Source organism: Plectropomus leopardus, chromosome 19 (genome assembly GCF_026936395.1).
Source record: "Plectropomus leopardus strain MGB_pleo_1.0 chromosome 19, ASM2693639v1, whole genome shotgun sequence".
Lineage (NCBI taxonomy): Eukaryota > Metazoa > Chordata > Actinopteri > Perciformes > Serranidae > Plectropomus > Plectropomus leopardus.
In genome coordinates, this window is record NC_142194.1 from 22283302 (window position 1) to 22309756 (window position 26455).

At 38.9% G+C, this 26455-nt stretch overlaps 3 protein-coding genes across 3 annotated transcripts in view; 1 reads left to right on the forward strand and 2 right to left on the reverse strand.

Annotated features, from left to right (window-relative positions):
• Positions 1–79: 79 nt before the first annotated feature.
• On the reverse strand, positions 80–7087 carry xrcc6 (X-ray repair cross complementing 6). The gene is made up of 13 exons (XM_042508610.2): positions 6981–7087; positions 6050–6139; positions 5618–5730; positions 5208–5349; positions 4827–5078; positions 4529–4715; positions 4013–4199; positions 3661–3829; positions 3286–3447; positions 3031–3160; positions 1896–1996; positions 1668–1784; positions 80–1587 (listed from the first exon to the last, which is right to left on the reverse strand). The coding sequence occupies exons 2-13, from the start codon at positions 6120–6122 to the stop codon at positions 1385–1387; spliced, it is 1836 nt and encodes a 611-aa protein (XP_042364544.2). The 5' UTR covers positions 6123–6139; positions 6981–7087; the 3' UTR covers positions 80–1384.
• A 103-nt stretch (positions 7088–7190) lies between these two features.
• Positions 7191–15453, forward strand: desi1b (desumoylating isopeptidase 1b). Its single transcript, XM_042508612.2, has 6 exons — positions 7191–7571; positions 7752–7773; positions 8225–8294; positions 8425–8534; positions 9585–9707; positions 11923–15453. The coding sequence occupies exons 1-6, from the start codon at positions 7484–7486 to the stop codon at positions 12002–12004; spliced, it is 495 nt and encodes a 164-aa protein (XP_042364546.2). The 5' UTR covers positions 7191–7483; the 3' UTR covers positions 12005–15453.
• A 6566-nt stretch (positions 15454–22019) lies between these two features.
• The window catches only part of shisa8b (shisa family member 8b), a 44110-nt gene continuing 39674 nt past the window's right edge, over positions 22020–26455 (reverse strand). Inside the window, exon 5 of the mRNA XM_042508651.2 lies at positions 22020–23954. Within this exon, the coding sequence (XP_042364585.1) occupies positions 23425–23954 (530 nt within the window). The 3' untranslated portion in view covers positions 22020–23424. The remainder of the gene's footprint in view (positions 23955–26455) is intronic.

A 26455-nucleotide genomic window follows, 5' to 3' on the forward strand; every position in this document is an offset into this window, starting at 1 on the left:
GGAAATGCTGCTTCACATGTACAGTGTACTGACTCATGAGGCTATTATTAAAATAAGAGAGACAAAAGGGATGCAGGGCTGTAAAAAGTTTTGGTTTTATTAAAGCAAATGCAGGATTATAAAAAAGTGTCATCAGCGGTTACAGTATTTTTATGATTTTTATGACCAGTTTGAGTTCTTGATCACAAGAAAATGTTGTTTTTTTTACATTCAAACATTATTCATGTCATGTGGGACTGACACACCTTCTGCAGACATTAGCACTGAGCTGCACCTAACCATGCAACCCTGAAAAAAAGGCGTAAATCAACAGGTTTATACCTATCAAGCACAACAGGAAACTTTATTGTTTATCACTCCAAACATCCTCCTGGTCCACGCTAAATTTTACAGACCATGTGGTAAATTAGAGGGATAGTTCAGATTTTTTGAAGCTGTGTTGTGTAGGTTATTTATCCATAGAGAATATATTACAAACAGTTTGGAGAAGCAGGCTGGAGTCCGACATGGAAGTTAATCAATGTACTGCTGTGGATGGGGTCAGCAACAAATTGTATTTTTCCCGCCTAAAAAAAATCACTATCAGTGTAAGTGTCTGCTATATTGCGAATATTTTCACTGCTTTACCTCAGTGTCAGACATTGTTGACCACTGAGAAAATGAAGCCGTTTTATCGCTCTCTTAAAAGCCAGATTTCATTGAGAAAACGTGATTTAACATCACTGGACACAGGAGCTGCTGGTTTATTGCTGCCTCAATCCTATATTTTATTCCTGTGACTATTGTGGGACTCTGGTGTTTAAAGAGTTAGTTTAGATTTGCCAAAAACAACACAATAATACAAACCAAATAATTTTTTTGAGGCAGCGGTAGACCAGCAGCTCCGTTATTCAGCAGTATTATATCACTGCTTTTTTCAATGGAGCCTGGTGGCTTTGAGCATAGATCGAGAACTGAAGCCGTCAACAGCTTTCCGGCTGGAACTCATTGTTTGACATTCAGGTAAAGCCGTGAAAATACTCTCAATATAGTGTACACCTGAAATGATGTCGATGTTTTTAGCTGGAACATTTTTTAGTTCGCTAAAATACATTTTTGTGCTGACTCCCACTCACAGCAGTATGTTGCTTAGCTCCTGTATCGGACTCCAGCCTGCTTCTCCAAACTGGGGGCAATCCGACTGACATCGACTGCTTGTAATACACTGAGTATAGATAAGTACCTCATACAACCCCACTTTAAAAAATCCAAACTTTCCCTTTAAAAAACAGTTACCTGCTTTCAAAACAGTGTTTGGAGTCATTTCTAGTTTGGAGTCAAGTCTATCTACAGATCTGCTGATCTGAGTTTTCAGAAAGGCACAGTGAGTTGTGTATTTCACTCCTCATGATGAGCCCAGCTGGGCGTTCAGAGCATCTATCAGCTCCTGCTTCTTGGTCCCAGTGGTGCGAATTCCTAACTGCTTACAGGCCTCCTTCAACACCGGCACGGTCAGCTTTCCCAGAGTGCCGTTCTGTACACGGGCCTTGAGCTCATCCTCTGGCACTTCCACTTTGGGCTTCTTTCCAGCTCCGCCTTCAGCATCAGCTGCAGGGGAAAACATTCAGTCAAAAGAAAAGATTTTTACTGCAATTTTGCTTAGTTTCAGTTCTGACTCCGCCTCTGACCTGTTTTACGTTTGGCGGCTGGTTTGCTGTCAGGGTTGTAGTTGGCAGGATAAACCATATCTTTAAACTCATCAACCAGTGGACCAAGACGGTTGTCAATCTGGTCCACCTTTGGTACTGAGACAGAGGAAAAGAAAAGACAGACAAGCACAGGGAGTGTGAGACAAAAGGGAAGTGGTTGTAGCAGCACCAAAAGGGTCTCTGAATATTTGTCTGTCTGCATCTTACAGATGAGGTCCTCAATGTCCTCTGGAGCCATCATATCCAGAGCCAAGGCCTCCAGGTTCCTGTAGTGCTTCTGGATGACTGGATTCTCAAAAGCATCACTCCTGCATTAGGTTACAAAGAAGGTAAACTTGTTGCCCTTTTTACACGGAGACCATGCTACAGAGCCCTGCTATCTGCTGTCAGCTGTTTTTAGAGTCCCTTCTTTGCACCGCCTTTGCATTTTCACACAGAACCAAACAATGGCTACACCACTGTGTCATTTTAGACAGCATGCAGACATTGTGGAAGCAAAATAGGCGTGATGTTTAACACAACGGCGTTGGCCTCCAGTGTGACATATAACATGCGCGTTGGCGGCCTTTTATGAACAATAACAGTGACTTAACATGACAACATTACACAAAACCTTATTTAACGATTATCGGCTTTTGCCATCACATGGGAGATTTAGAGTCCCACAGGTTCAACTAAATAAGGTAAAAATGTCTTTTGTTCCTCATTCTGTCAACCTATTAAATCAGAGTATGGCTTCTAAGTAGCCTCAGTGTACCTGAGTTGAAAACTGAATGTAATGAGTAATAAGTAAGTAATCTACTTTTCATAACGTCATGGTGATTTGAGTTAGCTGCTATCTGCTATCAGCTGCTTTTAAATCTCTTGCGGTGGGTTGCACACACAAAGCGTAAACCGTCCTGCCTTTATTTCCATCCTGCTGGCTGTCCCTTATACAGACACTGTTTTGGTGATGTTATTACTTCCTTTACTGGCTCAAAGGTGAGACAACTCTGTCCACCCATTACAGGATTACACGTTTTATACAGAACAACGAGGTGGTACAATATTCCTGCCTTGAACAGGCAGAGTAAAGGGGGATAGGGAATGACCCTGTTATGAGCAAAGATGACACTAAATAACTGTCACTTTGTCACCATAATGTCCACAAATTTCAAGACCGGTCATGGTATCAGTAAGTCAACTTTCTGTTAATTTAACACATGTCTCCCAGAATACAAAACTCTTTGGGTAGTCTAAGGGTTACAGAATTTGATTTGTAGCACCCTACTAGATTTCTTCCAAACCATTTTAGGAGTCTCTTAACTAAGATCTCTATGAAGCACTGAATATGAGCAGCTACCTGTATTTGAAGCGGAGCTTAGAGACGATCTCCTTCATTTTATCCACCTGTGTTTGTGAGGCTGACGGACACTGAGGAGGATCCACGGTTCGGAAGTCGTCAGCGTACGGCAGATAAATGACGTTGAAACCTGACGTGGGCACAAAAGACGACACGTCGCCATCAATTTTAGTACACTTTGATATCCGACATGATTAATACAGCTGTATATCTCGCTTTTCACTGATCAACCACAGTAGTACAGCTGTGTGTTACCTGGTGGAGTAATCTGAACTTTCCACTCGTCGATCTCCTCTTTCTGAGGCACCAGAGCGACAAACCGAGGCGGGTAGTTTCGGCGAGAGACGCAGCGGCACAGAGCGAACACGTTTTTCTCGCTACATTTTGCCAACAAAGCAGAGAACAGGCATGCGCTGCCTGAGGAGAAAAACACAGGGTATATTAAAACTCAACTTTGATCATAATATCAGATAAAATGCATATTATTAAAGACAACAGTAGAAAAGAAAAAACATAAGCATGCATATTTTAAAAACATACACACTATATAAATACAATACAACCTCAACACTGAGGTTTTAATACTTCAACCTCTTATTTCTGAAGTAAATCCGACACAGTCAGCGTTACCTTTCACCTCGTTCTCCTCCGGATAGAGGAAGACAGCAGGTCGGATGTGGTGGTGACGTTTGAGCCTCTCCATGGGTTTGAATCCGATCAGATACATTCCAGGATCTTCAAACTTCTTGATGGCGTCCACCTCGTCCCTCTCCATCACTATCTGCTTCTTACCGTACACCTGCAGCACACGTCAACAAAAATCACTCAATCAAATCACTGAAATTAAAGTTGATTTGCCACTAAATTAAGTTGTTTGTAACCCTGCAATTCCGGTGGATAATAGACCATAAACTTTGAATGTATTACTGGATAGTTATTGTAAAATAAAACTTAAGCTAGCGTAGATTAGGTTTGCACTCACCTGGGCTTTCTTGATCTCGCTGGGCAGCAGCAGGCTGCCGGTCTGCGTGTGAAAGGTTCGGGTTTTGCTGCGGACCGGCTCATTGGTTTCCCTGTAAAGTCTGATGGGAGCTGGTTTCCTGGCTGAGACAGCAGTTGCATAAAGTCCCACCGCTACATTTATGCCCTCACCAAGACACAGGTTTACCCTGAAGATGGCAGAGAGGAGGACAGTGTGAGAAGAAAGAGAAAAAGTGTTTAAGAAGTTTTTCACTGTGGGAAAGATAGTCTTTCATGAAGAGGGAGAGAGGGAAAGAGGGGCAGGTCCATCTCTTGATGCATTTCTATACTCTTTGTGTCCATGGTGATGGGCAATGTTGGAAATCAGCAAAATATCCCTTTAATTAATTGAAAAGACTCAAAGACAAACAACAAAGAAAGAAGAGAGCAAAACAGAGCCATAAATAGAAAAAGGAAGTGACTTAACTACATTTAACTTTTATGTGTCTGGAAATGGAGATGTGTAACGTATCTCTACCTGGCCATGGCTCTCTTCTTTTGTTCCTTTGCCCGCACCCTCTTCTGCAGGTCCTCCAGTTTGTCACAGGGCTCCAGCTGCAGTCCCAAATCGCTCTCATCCTCTGGCGGACTTACGATGTCACGGAAGAAGGGCGCCACATCAAAGCCGCCGGGTTTCATCAGATGCATTAAATCAATGATGACACCTGAGAGAGAAGGGATCAGTCACGTGAGTCCATGACATACAGGTATTAAAAGCTGCAAAACTGAAAACTAACACACAGAACATAACATAGCAGCATTTTCTCCAGACGTACCAGTCTCTTTGAGGTCACCAGACTTGGTGCGAGCCTGTCGGTCCTTCGTGCTGTCACCCTCGTGTGGTTTGTCCCTGCAGGTGAAGATCATGAGCCGCTTGTGTGAGAGGCGCAGCTTGATGTCACTGTAGAGGTTGGCACAGCACCACAGGGCGTCGCCTAAAGATGTTTCTCCGCTGCCCATGGTCTCTGCTGCTAGCTGCGCACCTTTTGTCCCCCGCAGAGCGTCCACCTCCTGCACTCGCTTAGCACCTTGCAGAAAAATGAATGAATGAATGACTAGGGGTGAACACGAACTGTGCCCACATTTCTGTCTGCAGCAAAACGACAGCATTACAAATGAAAGCTGATCGAGTTAATTTGAAGATTGCAGCATCTCACCGGGTTCATCGAGGTCGTGGTACACGTAGACATGCTTGAATGAGTTTCTCAGATTTTTGCTCTGCTCTGTGCCGTAGAAAACCAAAGCCACCAGGTCCCTGTGACTGCTAATGATCTTACTGGTGTACACACTGCGCACGACCTTCAAGGACAGAACACAGACACTTATCATCATAAGACAGAAGAGCAGATTTGAGAAGAAAATATCTAAGTCTGAATATTGATATGCAGAAGGTAAGCTTTGGAGGCTTTCAGTTTGTGTTATGACTTATGACTTAAAGACTTCCTTTTAAAAATTCCTTTTCCCAACTACGCTGCCTTAAACCTCTACATCACAACTGAGATGATTCAAGCACTTTTCTTGTAATTCCAACAAAGACAAAACAAAAGAGACAAAAAGATCATCTTACCTGCATGGTCATGTCAAAATTGGAGGGCTGTCCATCTTCTCCTTTGACGAACATTTCCTTGGAGGCATCAACCAAGAAGACCAAACTGTCTCTCCCTGTAACCTTGTAATCATCTAACAAAGACAGAGCACCTGATTTGTTGTTGTGTAACTTTGTCTTACTTTTTGGTATCAAATGCTGGCTGATAAACGTTTAGTTAAAAACTTCATTTCAGAACACTTGACTGCATGCAAGTGTGAAATCGTGACCCCCACTGGGAGTCGCCAAAGCTTCACCAAAAAAGAAGCCAATAAAAAAAGTATACCTGTTGAAAAAATGAATACATACAGAAAAGTGTATTAAAAGCCCCTAAAAATATCAGGTAAAGTGATCAGTGATCAAATCAGTGATTGATTGGTAGCGGACAGTCTTAAATTATTTGCATCATCTCACCTCCAGATTGCTCTCCTTCCTCTTGCTCTTCTTCGTCATCCTCATTGCGGTAGTAGGCGTTCCACTCTGCCATTTTTGCTGCTTTTGTTGCTGTCAGAGGATTCAGCAGTTCACACCAGGAAACATATAATAGCGTATTTATTACAACATTTGATGTTTTAACTGTGTAGTGACAGAGATTTTGGATGACATTGTCATTTTAATAGGAGGCATCTAGCTGTGCACCTCAGTGAGCCTCCCTGGGTGACTTGAAGTAAATGTAGATCTTAACACTTTGGTATTTGAAAATTAAAAGTTGAAATCCTGTAGTTGAAAAAAAGCCTTGATGTAGAATAAAGTGGTTTTGATGAAATCAAATCAGTATTTTAAGCTCAGACTTGGAAATACATTTTTTCTAATGTTATCATTTGTCCCAAATAATTTGAAAATTCAATGATCATTTCTGTTTTTACTGATTCTATTTGGACGATTTTTTAAGAGAACATGATTTCCAAACCTGTCAGTTTATAAGGCATGTTATCTTTAGAAACTGGAAGTAAAATCAATACAAAATACAACGATTTAAGCTTGTTTTGACATGCCTCCCCCTTTGTTGAACCACCCTGTTCCTCCCATGAATAAGGAACAGTCCCTCAGTTGCTTATGTAATATCAGATCCATAACTGTTAAAAGGAAAAAACTATTCGAATCAGAAAAAAATCGATTACATGCTATTATACGTTATTAACATATTATACGTACAACTGCGGTTTCAACTTTACCCGTTAGCTAGCTTAACTTTAGCTTGCAATTAGCCACCGTTAGCTTCATTGACATTTTGGGATCGTTTAGTTAACAAATGTATATATCTAACAATGCACACAAACTATATAAGGACTAAACACATTAAAACAATAACACGAAAAGATATAAAGTTATTGTATGAGCATACAGTCACTTGCCGTGTTCTGCTTCTCTCTCCCCACAAGTCCGGACTAGTTTCAATGGCTGGCGCGTTCAGGTACGTGAACGAGCACGTTGAAAAGCGTACGGAATGACTCGTCGTCGATTGGACACTTGTCCGCCAATCAAAGATACTGACCAATCCGAATAAAGGAGGCGGGATTTGTCAGCAGAGGGGCTCGACTCCGGAAAAAGTGCGAATTTTGACAGTCATGTTATTGTTTACAGTCTGACAGTGACACAGCACGAGCTGTCAGCACTCGGCAGCTTCAGTCTGTCATTAGGAGATTTATATTTGACACTTATTTTTTTTCTTTTCAGTGAAATAGTCTGAACCCTATGTTATATCCGTAACCGTTCCACTATAAAGTTATCAAAGTTTTGTTTGCTAGATGCCGGTGAACTAGCCAGCCGGCTAACTCTCGGTGGATGTGAGTCAGCTAACTTTGTACGAGGCTCGCTGTCATTTTGACGTTATCTCTTTGTGCCGTCATGGACCAAACCAACTCTTACCCAGTGAAGCTGTACGTCTACGACATGTCCAAAGGCATGGCCCGCCAGCTGAGTCCTCTCATGCTCGGTGAGTTTATGACAAGCTACCTGTTGCTCCATTGAAGCCGGAAACAGTCCGCCCGGCAGGCGAGAGCACCCAGGAAAGAGCGGGGATGCTACTGAGGCCTGAGCCATGACTTTCTGCCAACTTCATACATAAATAAAATTGAAATATTCTGAATGAATTCCTCTTTTTTTACCTTCACAGGGAGACAACTTGATGGGATATGGTGAGTGCAAATTTATCAGACTTATTTTTCTAGAAGTCTTCTCACTTAAATACATATAAAACAAACATACATCCATTCTTTATCCTTTAAAAGAAGAGCAATGAGAATTGTGAACAAAACAACGAGTAGAGAGCCAACATATTGAGGTTCGTATGGTGAAAAGGGGGGAGGGGTATGTGTTTTATTATTATTATTATTATTATTATTATTATTATTATTATTATTATTATGAAAAAAGGGTACGATTTCATAAGTATTCAGTTCCTCCTACCCCCTTTTGGACATGAAATACTTATGTTGTTTACCAGATGTGCTTCTTTCTATATTTTTATTTTATATAGTCTTCATTTTATTTTGCCTGTGTGAAATAAAATCTAAATCTTAAGATCACATGACCCGTGGTTACTTTGATTTGCTTGTTTTTTTGCAATAACGTGTTTTGGTACTTTAGGCACACTGCTATTGTTATCCATGGAAAGGAGTTCTTCTTTATGGGAGAAGGCATCAGCAACTGTCCACCTGTAAGAATCAGCTTCATGTCCTTAAGTCTTAAAATGTCTTGATGTAATATGAACACAAATAATGGATCAAGAAGTGTTTGTCAAGTGTTTGGAACCAGGCATACTGATGTGTTTGTGTGTTGTGTCCCAGGGTGGCACCCCCTTGGGTCAGCCTGACTCCATAGTGGACCTAGGCTCCACGGAGGTGCCTGAAGACATATTTATGGAATACCTGATTTCACTGGCAGAATCAACTTACAGGTAAAGCCTCAGACTCATCACATAGATTTAAGCCTCAGTGGGACCACCCGGAGGCCACGATGGGAAGTACACACTTTGCTACTGAAGACACTGATTAGTGATAAAAATAAAAATAAATAATGGCTAACAACGCGTGGTTTGGTAGGCTACAGATTTTTATTTTTATACTCAGAGAGTCTTTCAATACATTATGAGGAATCCTCGTCATTCTCCAAATTATTTCACCAGGAATTCAATACATGTTTCCCATGGTCATGGAAAACAAGGAAAAGTCACATTATTTCATGATCTCATTTTCCTGCCCTGGAAAAGACCTGAAATTATTTAAAAAAAACTGAAAATTTTGGAAAAATTATAGAAATCTGTGGTATGTCATGACCTTAACGGTTATAGTAATCTTTTAGGGATAAATATCCACAAAATGTTACACAATAATGGATTTATTTTTTTTCTATGTATGCCTTTGACATAATGTCTAATGTGCACACTTAGAGCTGCACAATATATCGTTTCAGCATCAGCACATTGCATTGTGCAGTTGTCACACTGCAGAACATGTGATGTCAAGGAAGGCAAATTAATTGAAACAACTTATTTTCTGAAAAAGAAAGTCTCACAGTTCTCATTTTCCATGACTAAAATCATCCAAGCCCTCTTTTTTAAGATGTGTATGTGTGTGTGGGATGAGGTGTTGCAGCATTTATACTGGGAAGGTTGACTCTCGCATGTGTGTGTGTGAAAAAAACAACAACCCAAAAACTAACTAACTTTTCAAAAATATAACTATGTTATCTCTGGGAATTTACCCTTATTTGCAAGCAGGAAGATTGAAAAAAAAGTACATTATCTTGAAGCCTCTGTACTTTTCCTTCAGTGCATTTAAAACCTCACACTTCTCAGCTCTTCCTGTTATCTCTCTGTCAAAATGTCTTTATCTCGTCTTTTCCTGCGACTCACCCGTCCCTCTCCACCCTCTCCGGCCTCTCTGTCTCACCACTGAATTCACATCTCTGTCTCTTTCTCTCTCCTCTTCGGTCTCTTGGTGCACAGAGGTGACAAGTACAACTTGTTTGAGCACAACTGCAACAATTTCAGCAACGAGGTGGCTCAGTTCCTCACGGGCAAAAAGATCCCATCGTACATTACAGACCTTCCATCTGATGTGCTGTCCACGTGAGTTGACAACTGTCACAAAGCTGTCCTTATATCACCAGTGCTCGTCTTACTATCCTCTCTGTCTATATACTCTCTATATTTGTAGTGCTCTGTTCGCTGCTTAATGGGGTGTCTCAATAAGAGAAATCCTAAGTCTGTTATGTATATTTACTACCTTAAAAGATTAATATCAATATGATTTCTGAAGCCAGTGACTGGGCCAGACCTGGATTTTTTTCAGGTTGCTGTCACGTGTTCCACTTGGAGTCCGTTGTCAGAGCGTAGCTAGTGGAATCATCCAAACACCTTAAAACAGAAAACAGCTCTTGAGCACTCATCATCAGGGAGGGGAAAGAGGAAAGCTTCCTGGGGCTTGGGGGGTTGGTCAGCAATAATTATGTTGATCCTTGAACACAAGGAATGATTAACACATTTTATTTTAAACCAAAATATTCACCAGTACTTATTAAAACAACAAAAATAAGCATTGTGTTTATTGTGGCTTTAGTAATACGTAGCCTGTTTCATAATGAAACCCTCCTCTTATGAAAATGGTAATGAGTAATGTTTTTGTATGCGGTTTTCGCAAAAAGAAACCCAACAAAAAACCCTCATTCACATAATCTGAGAAATGTACCAGTCTAAACCATTACAGAGAGAACACATGCATGTGTTGAATTAAGTATCCTTAAGCAGATTTGGATAGGGCCTGTTCACTGGACCTTTTCAGGGGCCCAGTAATTTCCGTGGCCAAACATGAGCAACATTAAGTGAAAGAAGGAAAAAATACAGATTCAGCAGTTAGTAGGAATTGTTAACGACAGTGGCTATGTTAACTATTATTCCAAATATAAAAAAAAAATCTGAATTTAATGTAGGTCATGTAAACAGTATATTCTGTTTTGATAAAATATAGATAGAATATACATAGGTACCCCCCCCCCCCATATATATATATATATATATATATATATATATATATATATATATACATATATATATCAATCAGAATAATACATCTCTGGGGTTTTTACCGCAGTTTACTGCACACGGCTTCTTGTCTGTTTACAGTCAGCTCTGTTGTCATGGATACGTTGCAAACAAACTGATTCGCCAACAGTTGTGGTGTAGAAATGCATGCCCAAAAGAAAAGCCCACATTTCTGGTCAGAGGGAGAAACACACAGACTTTTAAACCTTATGAAAGACTTGGATATCAACAGGGTTTTGAATATGAGCAAATGTTGCAGCACCGACCTTTTCAACAAGGTGGTTGAAGGAATGAAAGAGGGAGGCTGTGTTCGCACGGTCCAACAAGTACATCATTAGGAGGAAACTTTGAAAAAACTGTATTTTAACGCAAAGACGTAAAAAGACAAGCAGCTCCTGTCTTTTCAATTCTGTGTATTTTTATGTGATAAATGACATGTTAGAGCACGTTAATCCGAGTATGTGTGGCTGCATGTAAACGGGAATACTAGAAGAGTATTTTTTGTTAGCCAAAGATGAATAGGAACATTTTCTTTTTCAGAACAAGGCATAAACTGGAATATTTTGTGCTTGTAAACATAGCCAGTGTCAGTCATCTGTGTGATACCCTTAGAGGCCTTTTCTCAGACGTAGGAAGGGCTTGTTTGTTTTTTTGACTAATTGTTATGCACCCATATTCCCCTATTTACCAGAGAGAGATCCATTGCAGAGGAGATGGAAAAAAAAAAGATAAAATACGTTTTGAATATAGACCATAGCCAAGGATGCACCGACCAAAGTGAAAGCAGGAGGCATTTAGAAAAACAGGTATAAGGAAATAGTAGATTGCATCAGTTCACTGCAAATAAAGCCTGCAATGTGTTGAACATCACAGATTAATGTTGTGTGAGCAGTGATGGTGGATTTTTCCTTTGATTGGTTCCTCTTGTACCTCCCAGAGGTGGTGACACCGAGACAACACTGCATCGCAGTACAGCGCAACATTTATGAAATATTAATATAACAGGGCAATCACTTGCAATAGTACTGAAGTAATACTGAAATTGCAGTTATTTTGACACTGTGACTTCAGTCTGTTATTTGTCTCTTTCTGTCTCTCTCTCCTTGTGTGTTAATCTCAGTTGAAAGATTTTTGCTCATTTTTGTACGTTTCCCCCTCTCCCCTTCACATACTGTACTTTGTTCAGACTTTCTTTAAGCCTTTTGATTTCAGTGTATTTCTGTCTGCTGTGTTTCCTCTTTAGGCCTTTTGGCCAGGCTCTCCGTCCCCTTCTGGATTCCATGGTCATAAATCCTGGAGGCACCAACATAACCGGACAGCGATAGATTTTATTTAAGGGTTTGTGCGTGAAAGTGGGACACTTGCCATCAGCCACCACCCGATCATATCTCTGCCTTTGCGCGTTAATCTTTGCTATAAGTCACTTTTCCAGTTAACCAGACATCACTTGGATGCTCTTCTCTATTCAGTATCTACATATTATTCACACCAGGTTTCAAGGTGTGCTAGCCATTGGGACCAGGGGGACAAAAAAGAGTAGAGTTCTACTCTGGGTGTGATAAATCAGGTAAAATTACGAGTTTTTGTGTATTAATGAAGTGAGATTACTTCACCTGGCTTAACCAAATCACTATATATGCTCCATAACTGTACTTTTGATTGTTATTTTTGAATTTTAATGACCTGCACAGGTGCTCTTTAAAAAGCTTTTTAAATATACATCCTCATCCTAAGGTGCTTTTGTTATGGCACAAGATATGATTGTCTGTTATGATGTGTGTTACAAGTCATTGACTTGTGAAAAAAAAATTTGTCAAATATGACAATAACAGTCATTTTTAGCTTCCTTAAAAAGTTAACAGAACTTGATGTATTACCTTACCAGCACTATACCAGCAAAGCCTGACTTTTTATCACACCGTTGCCTCATCATGCTCTTGTCAAGCGATGGACGTGCCTGTCACCCTTCTTTGTCACCATATTAGCTGAGAGAGTTCAGATTAATGCCTCTCGAAGGTGCCATGTTTTCCCCGTCATCACTTCCTCTACCTGTGGTCAATCACACATCATACATTTTTGTTTACAGTGCGCATTTTAGCTTCCTAGCCGCCTCTCTTCCTCATCAGGGATGCTTTTCATTACAGTTTAACACAATATAATATATGTTATGGCAAAGTTATGCTTCTTTCTGTATTTTAATGGGTGTTAAAGGGACAGTTCACCACAGAATCAAAAATACATATTTCCCTTCTTACTCGTAGTGCTGTTTATCTATCTAGACTGTTTTGGCGTGAGTTGTAAAGTGTTGGAGATATCTGCTGTAGAGATGTCCGTCTTCTCTTCATTATAATGGAAATGTATGGCAGACTATATGGTTTTCAGATGTTTTTTTTTTTTGGGGCGCTGTTAGCACCACAAGCCAAGTGTCATTTAGTTGCATTAATAAATATACCTACAGGCAAGAGGAGAAAAATAATGCATTTTTGATTTTGTAGTGAACTGTCCCTTTTAATGGGTCTCATACTGTCTCCAAAGCAACACGATCCTCAAAATGTGTCACTTCAGTATCAGAATACACATAACCGTTCTCTTGTACGTTCCTCTTTTAACGTATAATTTTCTGTTTTCTCCCTGTGGTCATTAATGTGTCAGGACTGCACTACAAGAGCATAGCAAGAGTCAGAGCAAGTTTAAACAGTCCTGCTGGCTTGTCTTTGTATTCAGGGCTGCAGAATATCCAGTTGACCAAATCTAATTTGTTGTCATAAGTTTGTGAGCTCTTGGCCTCATTCAGGAGCAGCTAATGACCACAGAGCAAAGGATTTTGTTTTTTTTGCAATACAGGACCAAATCACTTGTATATCTTTAATGTTTCTTTACATGCCAAAACTCTTCAGTTTATACATAGATACCGAATGTTACATGTTCAGCAATTGTGCCTGGCTGCATTGAATATAGAAGTTTATGAAGTGTATTTACAAGGCAGGCATAGTGAATTATTATTATTATTATTATTATTATTATTATTATTATTATTATTATTATTATTATTATTATTATTAACTATCTGTACAGCAGGTGTTACATGCAAACAGCCACTCACCTGTATTACTGCACAGCAATTGATCCCTCCTTGAAGACAAACAAATGTTGATGCCAATAGTGTCTTTATTGTAATTTCATTCATTAATTTCAGGATAGTTTCTTTGGAATTATTTTCATTTTAAGTATATTTATTAGTATTATTTAACCAACCCAATTAATAGAATAAATGTCTGAAAACCACAGACGTTACATTTTTACGTTTCATATGTAGCACATATGTTGAAAACTAACGTTTCAATTTCTAACCCATTAAGTCTTTAAACCTAGACTGACATCACTGTTCTTGTGCTACTTTCAGACGCCTTTCACAAGTATTGAACCCTGAGCACACTGGTTCAATTTCTGTCATAAACATGGCGGAATATGCAATGAACAACTTGGTGAGAAATGTTACACAAATTGCAAAAAATGAGTGACGTAGAAAATTATTTAAAAAAAAAAACCCCAATGGACATAGCTAGGGAAAAAAGACAAAAGCTAAGGAGAAACTATATTTTAATGATTACAATTACATACTTAATATTATGTCACAGAATTATTGAAAAATCAAAGCACTTTTTTCCCCACATACTTTCTTTTTTTTCAAATTTTTTTGCTTTTTTTCTTGTATTTTTTTTACTAATTACCCGCTAGTTTTTCTCTCGTTTCATGTTTTGTTGCTCATTGCCTTCTTCCCGTGTTTTTGAAATAAATCAAGCCAATGTGCTCAGGTTGCAAATACCCATACCCAGTTTGGGTGCCACAAACATGGCTGGCCATGTCCCAAACTCTTGTTAAAATAATAAACCTTCCTTTGTTGATACCACAAAATTTGGTTTTGATCTGATACAGGTCCAGAATCAACAATATGGAGATGACGCTTTTTATTTTTTTAAAGCATGCTTTTATTTATGAGGTAAATCACCAGCATGCTAAAATAACAACTAATGATGACCAATTACAGTTTGAAAATGTAACATTAACCAGTGCTGAAGATCTGATTTAACTACCTACCTACTGTATATACCTGGATATTCCTGTGTTTAGATGTCCTTGATCATGCTTAACCCTTTAATACCTGGATCATCAGTTTTCTGGTGCATTCAGACACCTTTCACAAGCATTTTAACTCTTGACACCTGACTTTATTGGTTGGATTTATTTATTTTTTTTCAAAAACTTGGAAGAATCATATTTTGCAACTTTGCCAGAAATGTCATACAAATTACAAAAAAAAGGTAATAGATGACAGGGAAATGATCTGAAAAGTTGGAGGCATTATAAGATATCAAGAAATGGGAAAAAATGTCTAGAAAACTAAATTTATCATTATCTTAATAATGCATTTACAATTATTTTACATAAAGAAATTTAATTTCTTAAAGTCATTTTCTTTTTTTTTTAGCTTTAATTTTTTGGTAATGTTCTTTTGACTTAAAAAAAAATTCTTGTTCATTTTTAGGCCTTTACTTGTTAAGTTGCTTGTCGCCCTCTTGCCGTGTTTTTGAAAGAAATCAAGCCAATTTGCTCAGGTATCAAAGGGTTAAGGGATGCCTGCAGGTTGTTATATTTAATATATAATATAATATTACATTTAATTTTATATCCATGTATAAGGCCTCTAAAGTAACTTATAATTCTCATAAATCATACTGTTGATGAGGTTTTTATTAAAATTTTTAATCTGAAAGATGACTTACCTCCGTTCTCATATTTTAATAGTATGCAAAGGAGTACATCAGTGTTTTATATTCTGTGTTTTTGAGTTTTTGTAAAATGGGAGCAGGAGTAATCTGTCTATTAATAGACAGATAAAGAATATTAATATTAAAGAATATTAGTATATTAATTGCACAAAATATCTCTGGACACCCAAATGCTTTGGGTTCATGTGTAGTATCCAGATCAGCCATAGGGGGGCATCACAGGCTTACTGCAGCGGTGGCAGCTACTACGATACATGAAGGCGAAACATAAATCTTTAATGTGTTTACATTTGTAGAATTGACGGGTGAACTGGTGGTTACTGGGACATGTTTCTTATTGTTGCTACTTCAAATCCCATCTGGGAAAATTCCGCAAATGTAATGTAACTAACTGTGGCTGGCAGTAAAATAGTGTCTGTGCTCTCAATCTTGTGTTTGATAACATGATTTACTATTACCAGAGAGTTGGTAAATGTGATCTCGAATTGGCTCATAAACCCATATTGACTAATTATGATGTTTTGCTAGTAACTTGACCTAAAGAGCTACTGAGTCCTGTTAAGCTGTCATTTTGGCTGCAGGGAGTTGTGTTTATCCTATGGGATGAGAATTAACTGAGCCATTAAAGTGACTAATTGGAACAACAGTTTCTGAGACTGGTCCAGTATTGAGTGAAAGTGCTTCAGCCGGCAGTAATAAAACTGGCTGCAATGAAACCACTTGGGGTATTTGTGTGTTGTTAATTTATGCCCACAAAAAGTGTTTGTTTTTTTCACTTGACAGGCTCAGATTGTGATACTAAGTATCGAACAACATTATGGAAAGGTTTCCTACGGAGACAAACCTTTTTGTTTAAGGGTAAAATCCCTTTTGTGTAACTAGAAACAGCCCAGAAAAAGCCTGTATAGAGCCAGCATATTTTCACATCTAACTGGCTGAAGTAAGGATTTATTTCAACCAGTCAGAGTTGGTGATTGTTGTAACAGTGGCGACAAACCAAGATGTTTTTTGTGAGTTTTACTTTGTTTTTGTTGCCCTTGAATGAAGTGTGTTTAACGATGAATACATTTATTTCTACCCCTCTTAAGGGTCCAGACCAGAGATTGGTCGAAGTCAAAAAGTCATTTTTTTTCTGAGTAGTGTAGACACAAAGGTCAGAAAATAGGGTCCAGGTTGAAAAACACTGAAGTTACCCTGTAATGTACCTGCTACGTAGTGGGATGTTTTTGCTCCAAAAAAAAAAAGAAGAAGAAAAGTCTGGCATTTCCTTAATGCACACACAATTCAAACCAAAAGCTTCATATTGATTTTACAATCTTTAATATTTTCATATCTTCAAAAGTGGCATCAGTTACTAAACAATCCTCTGCAAAGAAAATTTCTAGAACATGTTGGGTATAAATAATCTGTTTTGTTGTAGTAAGAAGTACAGGTACGTACAGTATATACATATTTTTGCTATATCACACCAATACACTTTGGATTTACTTGGCTATTTGTATTTATACATTTCTCATAGCTCTGTTCTCTCATATACTCTTTTGTTAAACAGAATCCAAGACAACAAACTGCAAAAAAGTCCCTCAAAAATTCATTGTGCCAAGGTGGGATGAATTCCCTTCTTCTACTTGCAAAAACACAGTTTCATATTGCACAACCCATCATCCGTTCACAGCATTGAATATCATCTCTGCATGTACAAACCAGTTTTAAACCGCATGCTCCCTACAAATCAAACGTATCCTCCTCCTCTCCAACGCTTGTTTTTGCACAGCGTCTCACATCTCAGTCAGTATTGTGTAATCGCACAGTAGAAAGTATCAATGCTTTGGACAGCCTGTCTGCTTTATAGTCTCTTTGTCCTACACTACAGTTAATGTGTGTCAATGTGTTTAATGTAAAAACCTGCTGCAATAATGTAACATACAGCACAGCAGGCTTACTTTATCCTCCTCTATTGCACAGTAGAAAAATGCACAACTCACAGCTAACGTCGACCTCTCTATGCTTCATGTTACTAAAATCATCAACATGAAATAATCTCTGAAACCTGACAGCAACAATAATAAATACTCAAAATGACTTACAGCCCTTATTCAAATAAAACAGATAGGAAATTCCATATTTACACAATATTTATAAACAAAGCAGAGCATTTTCCCAATGTGGTTCTCACTACATAAAACTTAAAAAATTACTGTGTTCAGAAAAAAAACATAATGTACACAAGATGCGAAACACTGATCATAAATAGATGAAAAGAACAGAGGGCTAGTGTTGTTTTAAGTGAGGAAAATGCATACCAAGAAAAACATCGGAAGCACTCGTTCATGGCAAAATTCTATTGCTCAGAAAAACAGATTTTGTGTCTCGAAACCTCTCAACATTTTTAACACACAACATCGAGCATCGGGAGGAAACGATTCCTGCTCAGGATCATGAAAATTACTTTTGTGTAAAATCATGTGTTCAGTGGAATAGATGTGTTTGATTTTTGACCAAAACGTCAATCACAGTGCACCTAATGTAATTTTAACACAAGGATAGTCTAATACAAACAGTAGATGAGAGTCGGCACATCTGAGGAAGCAGGCTGGATTTCAAAATGGAAGCAAATCTATGTACTGTCGTGGATAAGGGCGACAACATAACCCTAACCCTAACCCTAACCCTAACCCATCTAAAAAAATTCTATCAGTTTAAGTGTTGGCTATATTGTGAGTATTTTCACTGCTTTACGTTAATATCAGACAGCCCCTTCCAACAGCCATTAAGCCATTAACGACTTTAGTTCCATGCAGTTTTTCCTGTAATGTTATGGTTAACTACTGGCAGCTGTACTTGCCAGCATCCTACTGTTATTTTACAGTGTCACTGTACCGTAAATTATTTCAACAGTTTATTGAATGTATTACAGTATTCTGCAGCGGAGTGAGACAGTCTGTGGGTTTACAGTGTTAAATTGGCTCCAAAAATCGTCAAGATTTACAGTGTTTTACTGTATTTTGGAAAAAGCTGAACCATACTGTTAGAATTTGAAGAACTTTTTTTTTTACAGCAATTTCACTGTAACAACCTTTCCCTAAAATTACGGCATAATAAACGTAGATTGTGAGGTTAACAGTGTAACGTTGGCTCCAAAACAGCTTTAAGATTTTCAGTGTATCGCTGTATTTAAAAAAAACTGTACATTACTGTAAGAATTTTGCCATATTTTTATGGCAGTGTGTTACAATGCATCTATGCTCTCATCAGCGCCACAAAATTTCATTGAGAAACAGTCATTTTAGCTCGCCGAACACAGGAGCTGCTGGTTTATCATTTATCAACAGGTTTAATGACAGTCGAGCTGTTTCGCTGTTGGTGTGAGATTGTTGGGACTGTTTAACAGCTCTGTGTTATGTTCGCCACTGCTATTGTGTTAGCTTGTGTTGGGCAGATGGAGTAGCTCGTGGAGATTTTTTTTCTGCACTGCTTTGGAACGGCAAAAGCTGATTGTCAGTGATCAGCAGTTGCTGCCCTCCTCCCACCCAAACCCCTATGATCACAAACAGATTTTAATTCTGTGGGAAACAATATAATACATACTATGTTAATACATATAATGAGCTCTGAAATGCAGCCACACTTTCAAAAGCCAAAACTATCTCTGTAAAATCTGGGAAAAAATGACAGTATGTTTGTTTTTGAATATAAAAGGGCTCAGCCTGCAGTGAGATGAAAACATCACCTGTCGAGATTGGTCTTTGATGAGACACTGTGGTGCTCCGTGTGTGGACGCGGGGTCATGAGGGCAAATATGGAGCGCTCTTTGTTGCATAGAGGCAGATTCTGGCAGCAGGACGGAAAACGGATCTTATTCCATTGTCAAAACCTATATTCTTAGACGTCGACATGTTATCTGGTGCGATCCAATGTCATTGTTCAAATAGACAAATACTCTATGACTTATCCCAAAATGACACACTGTATAGATGCTTTTGCCTGCACAGTTTATCCCTGGTTATTGAATCCTTATACAGCTGACTGTTTTAATACCCTGCTTTAATCATGGAACTACACAGGAAGTGAAGGTGGGGGTCCAATCCTCCTGTGTGGAAAAAAAATGGGATTTATCCATAGGAGGCAAACTGCAGCAGAGGTTTAGCTGGTGTGGGGTTAAGATTTGTTGCATGTCGACGTGTTATAACCAGAGTCATGAGAAGAATCTATATTTCTTATATAAATATAGTTCTACTTAGGTATCTATTCTAATCTGATTGAATTCTTTTAATTTTTCATATAAAGGGCACATGTACATTTTTCAAACTGGCTGTAAGCAATAATTTTCTAACAATGGATGAAATTATTAATGTAAAAGGGTCATTTGAAGTGAGGAACCCTACAGGAAATTATCGCTGTAGACTGTATAAAAGAAGTTAAAGGAGCCGTGTAATGAAAATACTCTACTATAGCACACATTTAAACTAATATTGTTTTTTTGAGGTGGGGCTTTTTTAGGTGGTTAAAATATGTTTTGTTATTGACCCCTCCACAGCAGTATATTGCTTAGCTTCCATGTCAAACTCCAGCTCTTTCTTCAAACTAAGAGCGACATCTAGAGACTGACATCTACTGTAGGTATTATACTGTTTATGGATAAGCACCCCGTACAATCCCGCTTCAAAAAATGGAAGTAGGCTATCCCTTTAAGCCAGCAATGGAGGTTGTAACAGTGCTGAAATGGTGTCTATGTAAAGGGGACAGCTGGCAGGATGTGCCTGAAGTTTTGGTGATGTGTTTTGCTCACAACCCACCGCCGTAGATTTAAAAACCAGCTGATAGCGGTTAGCGGCTAACTCAAAGACAAAGAACACCGGCTGTAAATGTCCACAAATTGTGAACCTTACCCTTTGAGCAGAGGACGAGATCATAACAGGGACGCTAAATGATTGATATTGACATGTTATGGCATAGCTATTGTTTAGAAAGCACTGCTGAGGTGTATTTTTTATTTCACACTAGACACGCCCATCATGTCTTTTATGCTTCGGCTATGCCGACATTCTGTCTGAAATCACACGCTGGAGCAGCATGATGCCATCGTTGTTTGTCTGTGTGAAAAAATGCAAAGGAGACGTAAAGAAGGGACTTTGTAGCAGCTCTATAGCAGCATCTCTGTGTAAAAAAGGCTTATATGATGTCAGTGCTTGTAATTTGTGATTGTAATTTAGCGGCAAAGCTGCATTCGAGTAGTGTTGTGTTAAATTGTGTGATTTATCTCTCTCTCTTTACCTGTGCTTTCTTTTTTTGCTCTTAATTCAGCTGCTACAAAAGCACTTTACACTAGAAAATGTTCTCCTTAAGCACAAATATTATTACAGAACCTAATGGAAGTATTTCTGGTGACATGTGCAATCATCATTAACAGCTCACTTTGTTGTGCAGTTCCTGAGGGTGTTGCAGCCCCACACTTTCACCAACAAGTCCAGTGGATGCATTAACTGTTGCATGTTCATAGCAGCAGCTCTGCACACTGTCCATTGCTGTACAGGCTTTGGAGACAAGATGAGGAATGTCTAACGCTGCGGGCCTGGAGGTGCCTCAGCGAATCCCCCTGCAATGGTGCTCGGGGGTTGGAAATCGCACACAGGCATCCACACACGTTCACACACTCTGAGTTATGACCCAGACAGCTTAGTAGTGAGAGACCCAGATCCACAGTGACTCCTTCCCTTTCTATCCCCCGAGGAAAGAAAGCACCATGTACATTTGTTTTTCTATTTTTCTCTTCTATTTCCTCCCTTTCTTTTCTTTTCTAAAGAGTCCCAGCCTCTGGCTATTTCACTGTCCCTCTCTTCCCTCCTCTCCCTCTCGCTGGACGGGATGGAGGCTGATGGAAGCTGACATGATGGTGGCATTGTCCTCACCGTCGAGTTAATGTGACCCCGGGGATGCTGTGCCTGTGTGCTGGGCCTGATGGTACAGAATGCAAAGCGCTTCATTGTGGAGAGAGGGTGGGAGAAGCCGAGAGGAGAAAACTGCTCTGCGCGGAGGTAGACCGAGAGATGCAAAATAGTCGAGGTGTTTTAACAAAAACAGGAGGGACAAAGACCTGCAAAGAAAGGCTCCACAGGGCTGTGAAATGACCTGAACTATATTACCTTAAAAAGATTTGTCATGACAGCGAAACTAAATGGTATGTGATGTATAGATTACAAAATGTCCAGCATATCTAAAAAACCCCCAAAAAGTCTTAACTTCAGATATTAGTGAAATGTAAAATCACCCAAATGTTTGCTCTACGCTGTAATCTGAAAAGTAGATTTTACTCAAAATATTCTCAAAAACAGATTGCTTTGAAAAAGGAAAGTAAATATAACTATAAATCTTGTATTATGTTTACTTTTTATCTAAGTGTTATATTTACTTGGAATTTAGATGTATTTACTTAATTTTGTGAAGCTGTCGCAACTTAAAGATGACAAGTGAAATTACCTTGTTCTTTCTAAGTGTTAGAAAATGACTTAACTTGATCATAACAAAGAGGAAATCTGTGAGTTCTGTTCTGTTAACACTTTTAAGAATATACAAGTATGATTAACTAGTATGCCACCAGAAGAATACTGGTTTACTGAAGTTGTTAAAAACTTAGAAAGAATGATTTAATTAAATTTTCATTTTTATGAACAACCTCACAAAATTAAGTAAAAATAACAACATTTTAAGTAAATTTAACAAAAATGTAAACATAAATTCAGATGAAGTTATATTTATTTACATTTTTCAAGGCAATGAGTTCCATAAATGTTTTTAGTAAAATTCACTTGTCCGATTTTACAGTGTGACTGGGGTATAACTTAAAACCCTTATGCTCCGTTCATTCTTAAAATAAGTTGGATTTTTACTTCCCCATACCACATGCATTTGACAGTTTTTAAAAAAAACTATCAACCACAACTGTTTCATTGAAAGTATTGTAATCTGAAAAAAATGGAGTCCACGTTGAACAAGTTTCCCTTTTACATATTATATCTTGTTTGTTGACTTTGTACAAAATCAAAGTTTATTTATGACAAAACTCTGGGAAGTTATTGCAATAGTTACAGTATTTTCTAAGCATTTTTAGGCTAAACTAACTGGAAGTTGATGGGAGCTTTAGTGTACAGATATTTGTGTGGAATTGACTTCTTCATTTAACTTTAGGCAAAAAAGCCTTGACGGTTATTTCTCAAATCATTGAACTATTCTTTTTTGACGTGGACATATCCTATAGCCTGCCAGTAAAGGTAAAATATTTTCAGTGTTTCTTCAAATTCAAGTGAATGGTTCCTGAGGTGAGGTGAACCACAGACATGGATCTCAAAGGTTACAAACATATTTAAATTAAAGATAATTGTTGACAACATTAGGAAGTATGGCCTCTGGCTGGAAAGCAAACTTGACCATGAGTCACACATACTGATGACCTACTGTACCTAAACTTAACCAAAGTTACTTGGCGAACACAAACTCACTGATCCTCCCTGCTAAATCTGACAGGAAGCCAACATTTAAAACCTTTTTACAGACAAAATGAAGCTTGCCCCGTACTCTAAGAGCTTCTAAAATCTGTGTTGTTCTGCTCTATTCCTATCAGGCTCATACAACCACAATGAAACCACAAAAGCTGAGGATCTGTAACAGCTGTGTGACCTATAGGAGCCCGAGACTGGTAGATTTCCTCTCAGTCTATATATAATCAAAGACCATTGCTGGCGTTAAAACCTTTACCTATCTCTAAATTGGGGTGATTGTTCTGCTTAGCTCTTTTGCTCCTGAATTTCCACCTATCAAATCACCCCTTTTCATCTTGTTAATCTGAATGTGTCTCCACGTTTTATATCCCTCACATGTTGGGGCGAATGTCCCAAACTGGCATTTAGCTAACACCAAAGCTGTCTGATTAACATTACAGCTCTCTGAGGCCGTGGCGCTCAGACGGTCACCTCAGTCGTACTGTGGGTGGAATAGCTCTTATGCCTGTTGTGGTGGTAGTAGGAGGGCTGAGATGGGTGTTGCCCCTGTCCTTGTCCCCCTCCAGCTCCTCCATATATCCCTCCATACGGCTGGCTAAAGAGATCCGGCATGTTCTCTATGCTCTGCGGCCTCCTGATGGAGTAGCCATGTCTCCGGGTGGAGCTGTGCATGGAGGAGTGGGTGTGGCCGGGGGCAGAGGCCTGCCTGTGGACATGGCGGCCAGTTGGCTCCCAGGCTTTGAAGGCTGAGCTGGAGAGCAGCGGGTGCGTGGTGGTCTTGGGTAGGCGCGAGTGCTCCAGGTGGCTGGAGGGGATGGAGATGGAGAGGGGGGCGTGGAGGTCGTGGTGCGCCGTCACGGACTGGTGGATGTACGACTTCTCTTTGGGCTGTGGAGGCACGGGCTGGAAGGCAGGAGGTGCCACGGGCTGGTACTGGGAGAAGTCCATGAGTGGGAAGCTCTTGTAGTAGCCACGAGATGCACTGTGAGCTGTAACGAATGAAAGAGTGGGTGAGAAAAGTAACATCCATACAAAGAATTCATCAGTGAGTTACAGAATCGTTTGTTTCCTACAACTTTTGTTCTTTTTGTTTTGGATAATTTCTATTTCAGTAAAATTCCTCCACAAGCAAGTTACAGTTTACATTTATATCTGTTAAAACATAGATGCTGCACACGCATCTTTCCTCCAGCAGCAGGGAAGATTTATACAGTTAGCAAAGTTTAAAGATTAGAGCCACAAATTCAGTATCAATGATCAAATGTCTCCTCTTCTCTCCCTGAGAAATGAAATTGAGTAATTTCAGGAAAAAAATATTTGCAAAATATTACAATGTCACCATGAAGTTGACCCTTGACCTTTTGGATATAAAATGTCATCACTTCATCATTTTATCCTGTTTGACATTTGTGTGAAATTTTGTCATAATTAGTGAATGAATGCTCAATTATGGTGAAAATCATGTTTTGTTAGGTCACAGTGATATTGAACTTTGGCCTTCGACCAACAAATTCTAATCAGTACATCACTGACTCGAAGTGGATGTTTGTGTCAAACTTGAAAAAATTCCTTCAAGTTATTCTTGAGATATAACATTCACGAGACTATGATAGGCGTGAGGTAACAGTAACCTTAACCTTCAGCCTTTGTCCACCAAAATCAGTCTATGCTTCAGTCCAAGTGAATATTTGTGCCAAAATTGAAAAATTGATGTGACTTGGCAAAATCGCTTTGTTTATTTTCAACCTGTTTGAACATCAGATTTCTCATTTCTTGCCCCGTTGTAGTACATTACAGTAATGTTACCAGATCTCCTTTATTGATTACAAAGATCCAAAAATAAAAAAGTTGTAATTAAGGGGAATAACCCTTTAATGTAATGTAGCAGGCTCTGTTTCTAACCTTAAACAATTAGGCCAGTAAAGCATCCACATGCTATATTTGGCCTACTTAAACTTGTTTATACTTTAGAGTCATTTTCAATTTGTCACAGTCTGATGCAGTTGTGAGTCACATGCAGAAGTAGCCTAAAACGAACTGTCAATGTGCAAACACAGAGTCTGTCATAGTAGGAGCACTGACGACTGAATCACACTTAATCCATGATGCATTTATGTTAGGACCTCCCGGCTCTGACCTGTCACCAGTGTCATCTTCGTTTGCTCCTCAAAGTATTTAGAAACTTTTCAGGGGAAACATGCAACTTTGGAAAAAAGAAATTACACGTTCTTCCTTCTTACAACTAAAAACTTGAAGTCATATTCAGAAAAATCAACTCCTGCTCAGTTAAATACACTAACGGCTGAAAGACGTGGCACGGATGTGATGCGTCATGTAGCCAGGGCGGACGACGTACTCTGTCTCTCTAGCGTGTGGTTGCTGCAAGCTTCACTGTGGGCATATTGAGTTTGCCAAATGATAATGAAGTTAGTTCTGCAGGGTTTGAAATAGTAGGTTGTATTAGCTGGTACTGAATTCATTAACTGGATTGCTTTAAGTACAAGGTGCATTGATCTGATTAATTTATTTTCATGCAAAATTATTCTAATGTGTAAAAACACACCAAGGTTGCTCTTCTGCTTTACATTGCCTTTGGTACAGTGAAGCATTTCAATAATTTTCATACACATTGTTCTTGTTTTTTACACGATTCTGTGTAGTTTCATCTGTTGGAGGAGGAAAGCAAAACTAAAACAACAACACCAAAACAGTTCACCATATGATAAAAAGTAAAAAGAGAGACCAGTTAATTTAAATGTATATGCATACTACAAAATGTCACTACATATCATTTTATCCTATTAGACATGTGTGTAAATTGTCTTCATAATTATCCCATGAATTCCTGAGTAATGGCTGAAAACATGTTTGAGTCACAGTGACCTTGACCTTTAACCACCAAATTGTAACCAGTAAACTCTTGCGTCCAAGTGGACTCAAGTATGGTGGTTTGTGCCAAATTTGAAATTTGAAATTCCCTCAAGACTTTCTGGAGATTAACAAAATGAGACAGATGCAAGGTCACAGTAGCCTTTGACCTTTGAACACCAAATTCTGATCAGTTCATCCTCGAGTCCAAGTAAATGTTTGTGCCAAATTTGAAGTCATCCCTTTCAGGTGTTTTTGAGATATTACGTTCATGAGAAAGTGATGGGCAAGGCCTGAATGACCTTGACCTTTGACCTTTGGCCACCAAATTCTAAGCAATTCATCCTTGACTCGAAATGGATGTTTATGCCAAACTTGAAGAAATTCCTTGATGGTTGCCCTTGAGATATTGCGGTCGTAAGAATGAGACAGATGCAAGGTCAAGCTTACCTTGACCTAAAACCTCTGACCACCAAAATCAAATCAGTTTATTGGTGTGTGTAAGTGGACATTTGCGCCAAATTTGAAGGACAGGTGTTCTTATGACATTGCATTTACAAGAATGGGACGTATGGAAAGACGTATGGACACAGAAAACCTGAAAACAGATTGCCTCTGGCAA

Excerpts from the sequence above, each read along its gene's own strand:
- xrcc6 (XM_042508610.2), bottom strand. The coding sequence starts at position 6,122 with ATGGCAGAGTGGAACGCCTACTACCGCAATGAGGATGACGAAGAAGAG. Across the intron at positions 5,731-6,049 it reads GGAAGGAGAGCAATCTGGAG|ATGATTACAAGGTTACAGGG; the intron begins GTGAGATGATGC and ends TGTCTTTGTTAG. Across the intron at positions 1,997-3,030 it reads AAGCTCCGCTTCAAATACAG|GAGTGATGCTTTTGAGAATC; the intron begins GTAGCTGCTCAT and ends AACCTAATGCAG.
- desi1b (XM_042508612.2), top strand. The coding sequence starts at position 7,484 with ATGGACCAAACCAACTCTTACCCAGTGAAGCTGTACGTCTACGACATG. Across the intron at positions 8,295-8,424 it reads GCATCAGCAACTGTCCACCT|GGTGGCACCCCCTTGGGTCA; the intron begins GTAAGAATCAGC and ends GTTGTGTCCCAG. Across the intron at positions 9,708-11,922 it reads CCATCTGATGTGCTGTCCAC|GCCTTTTGGCCAGGCTCTCC; the intron begins GTGAGTTGACAA and ends TTTCCTCTTTAG.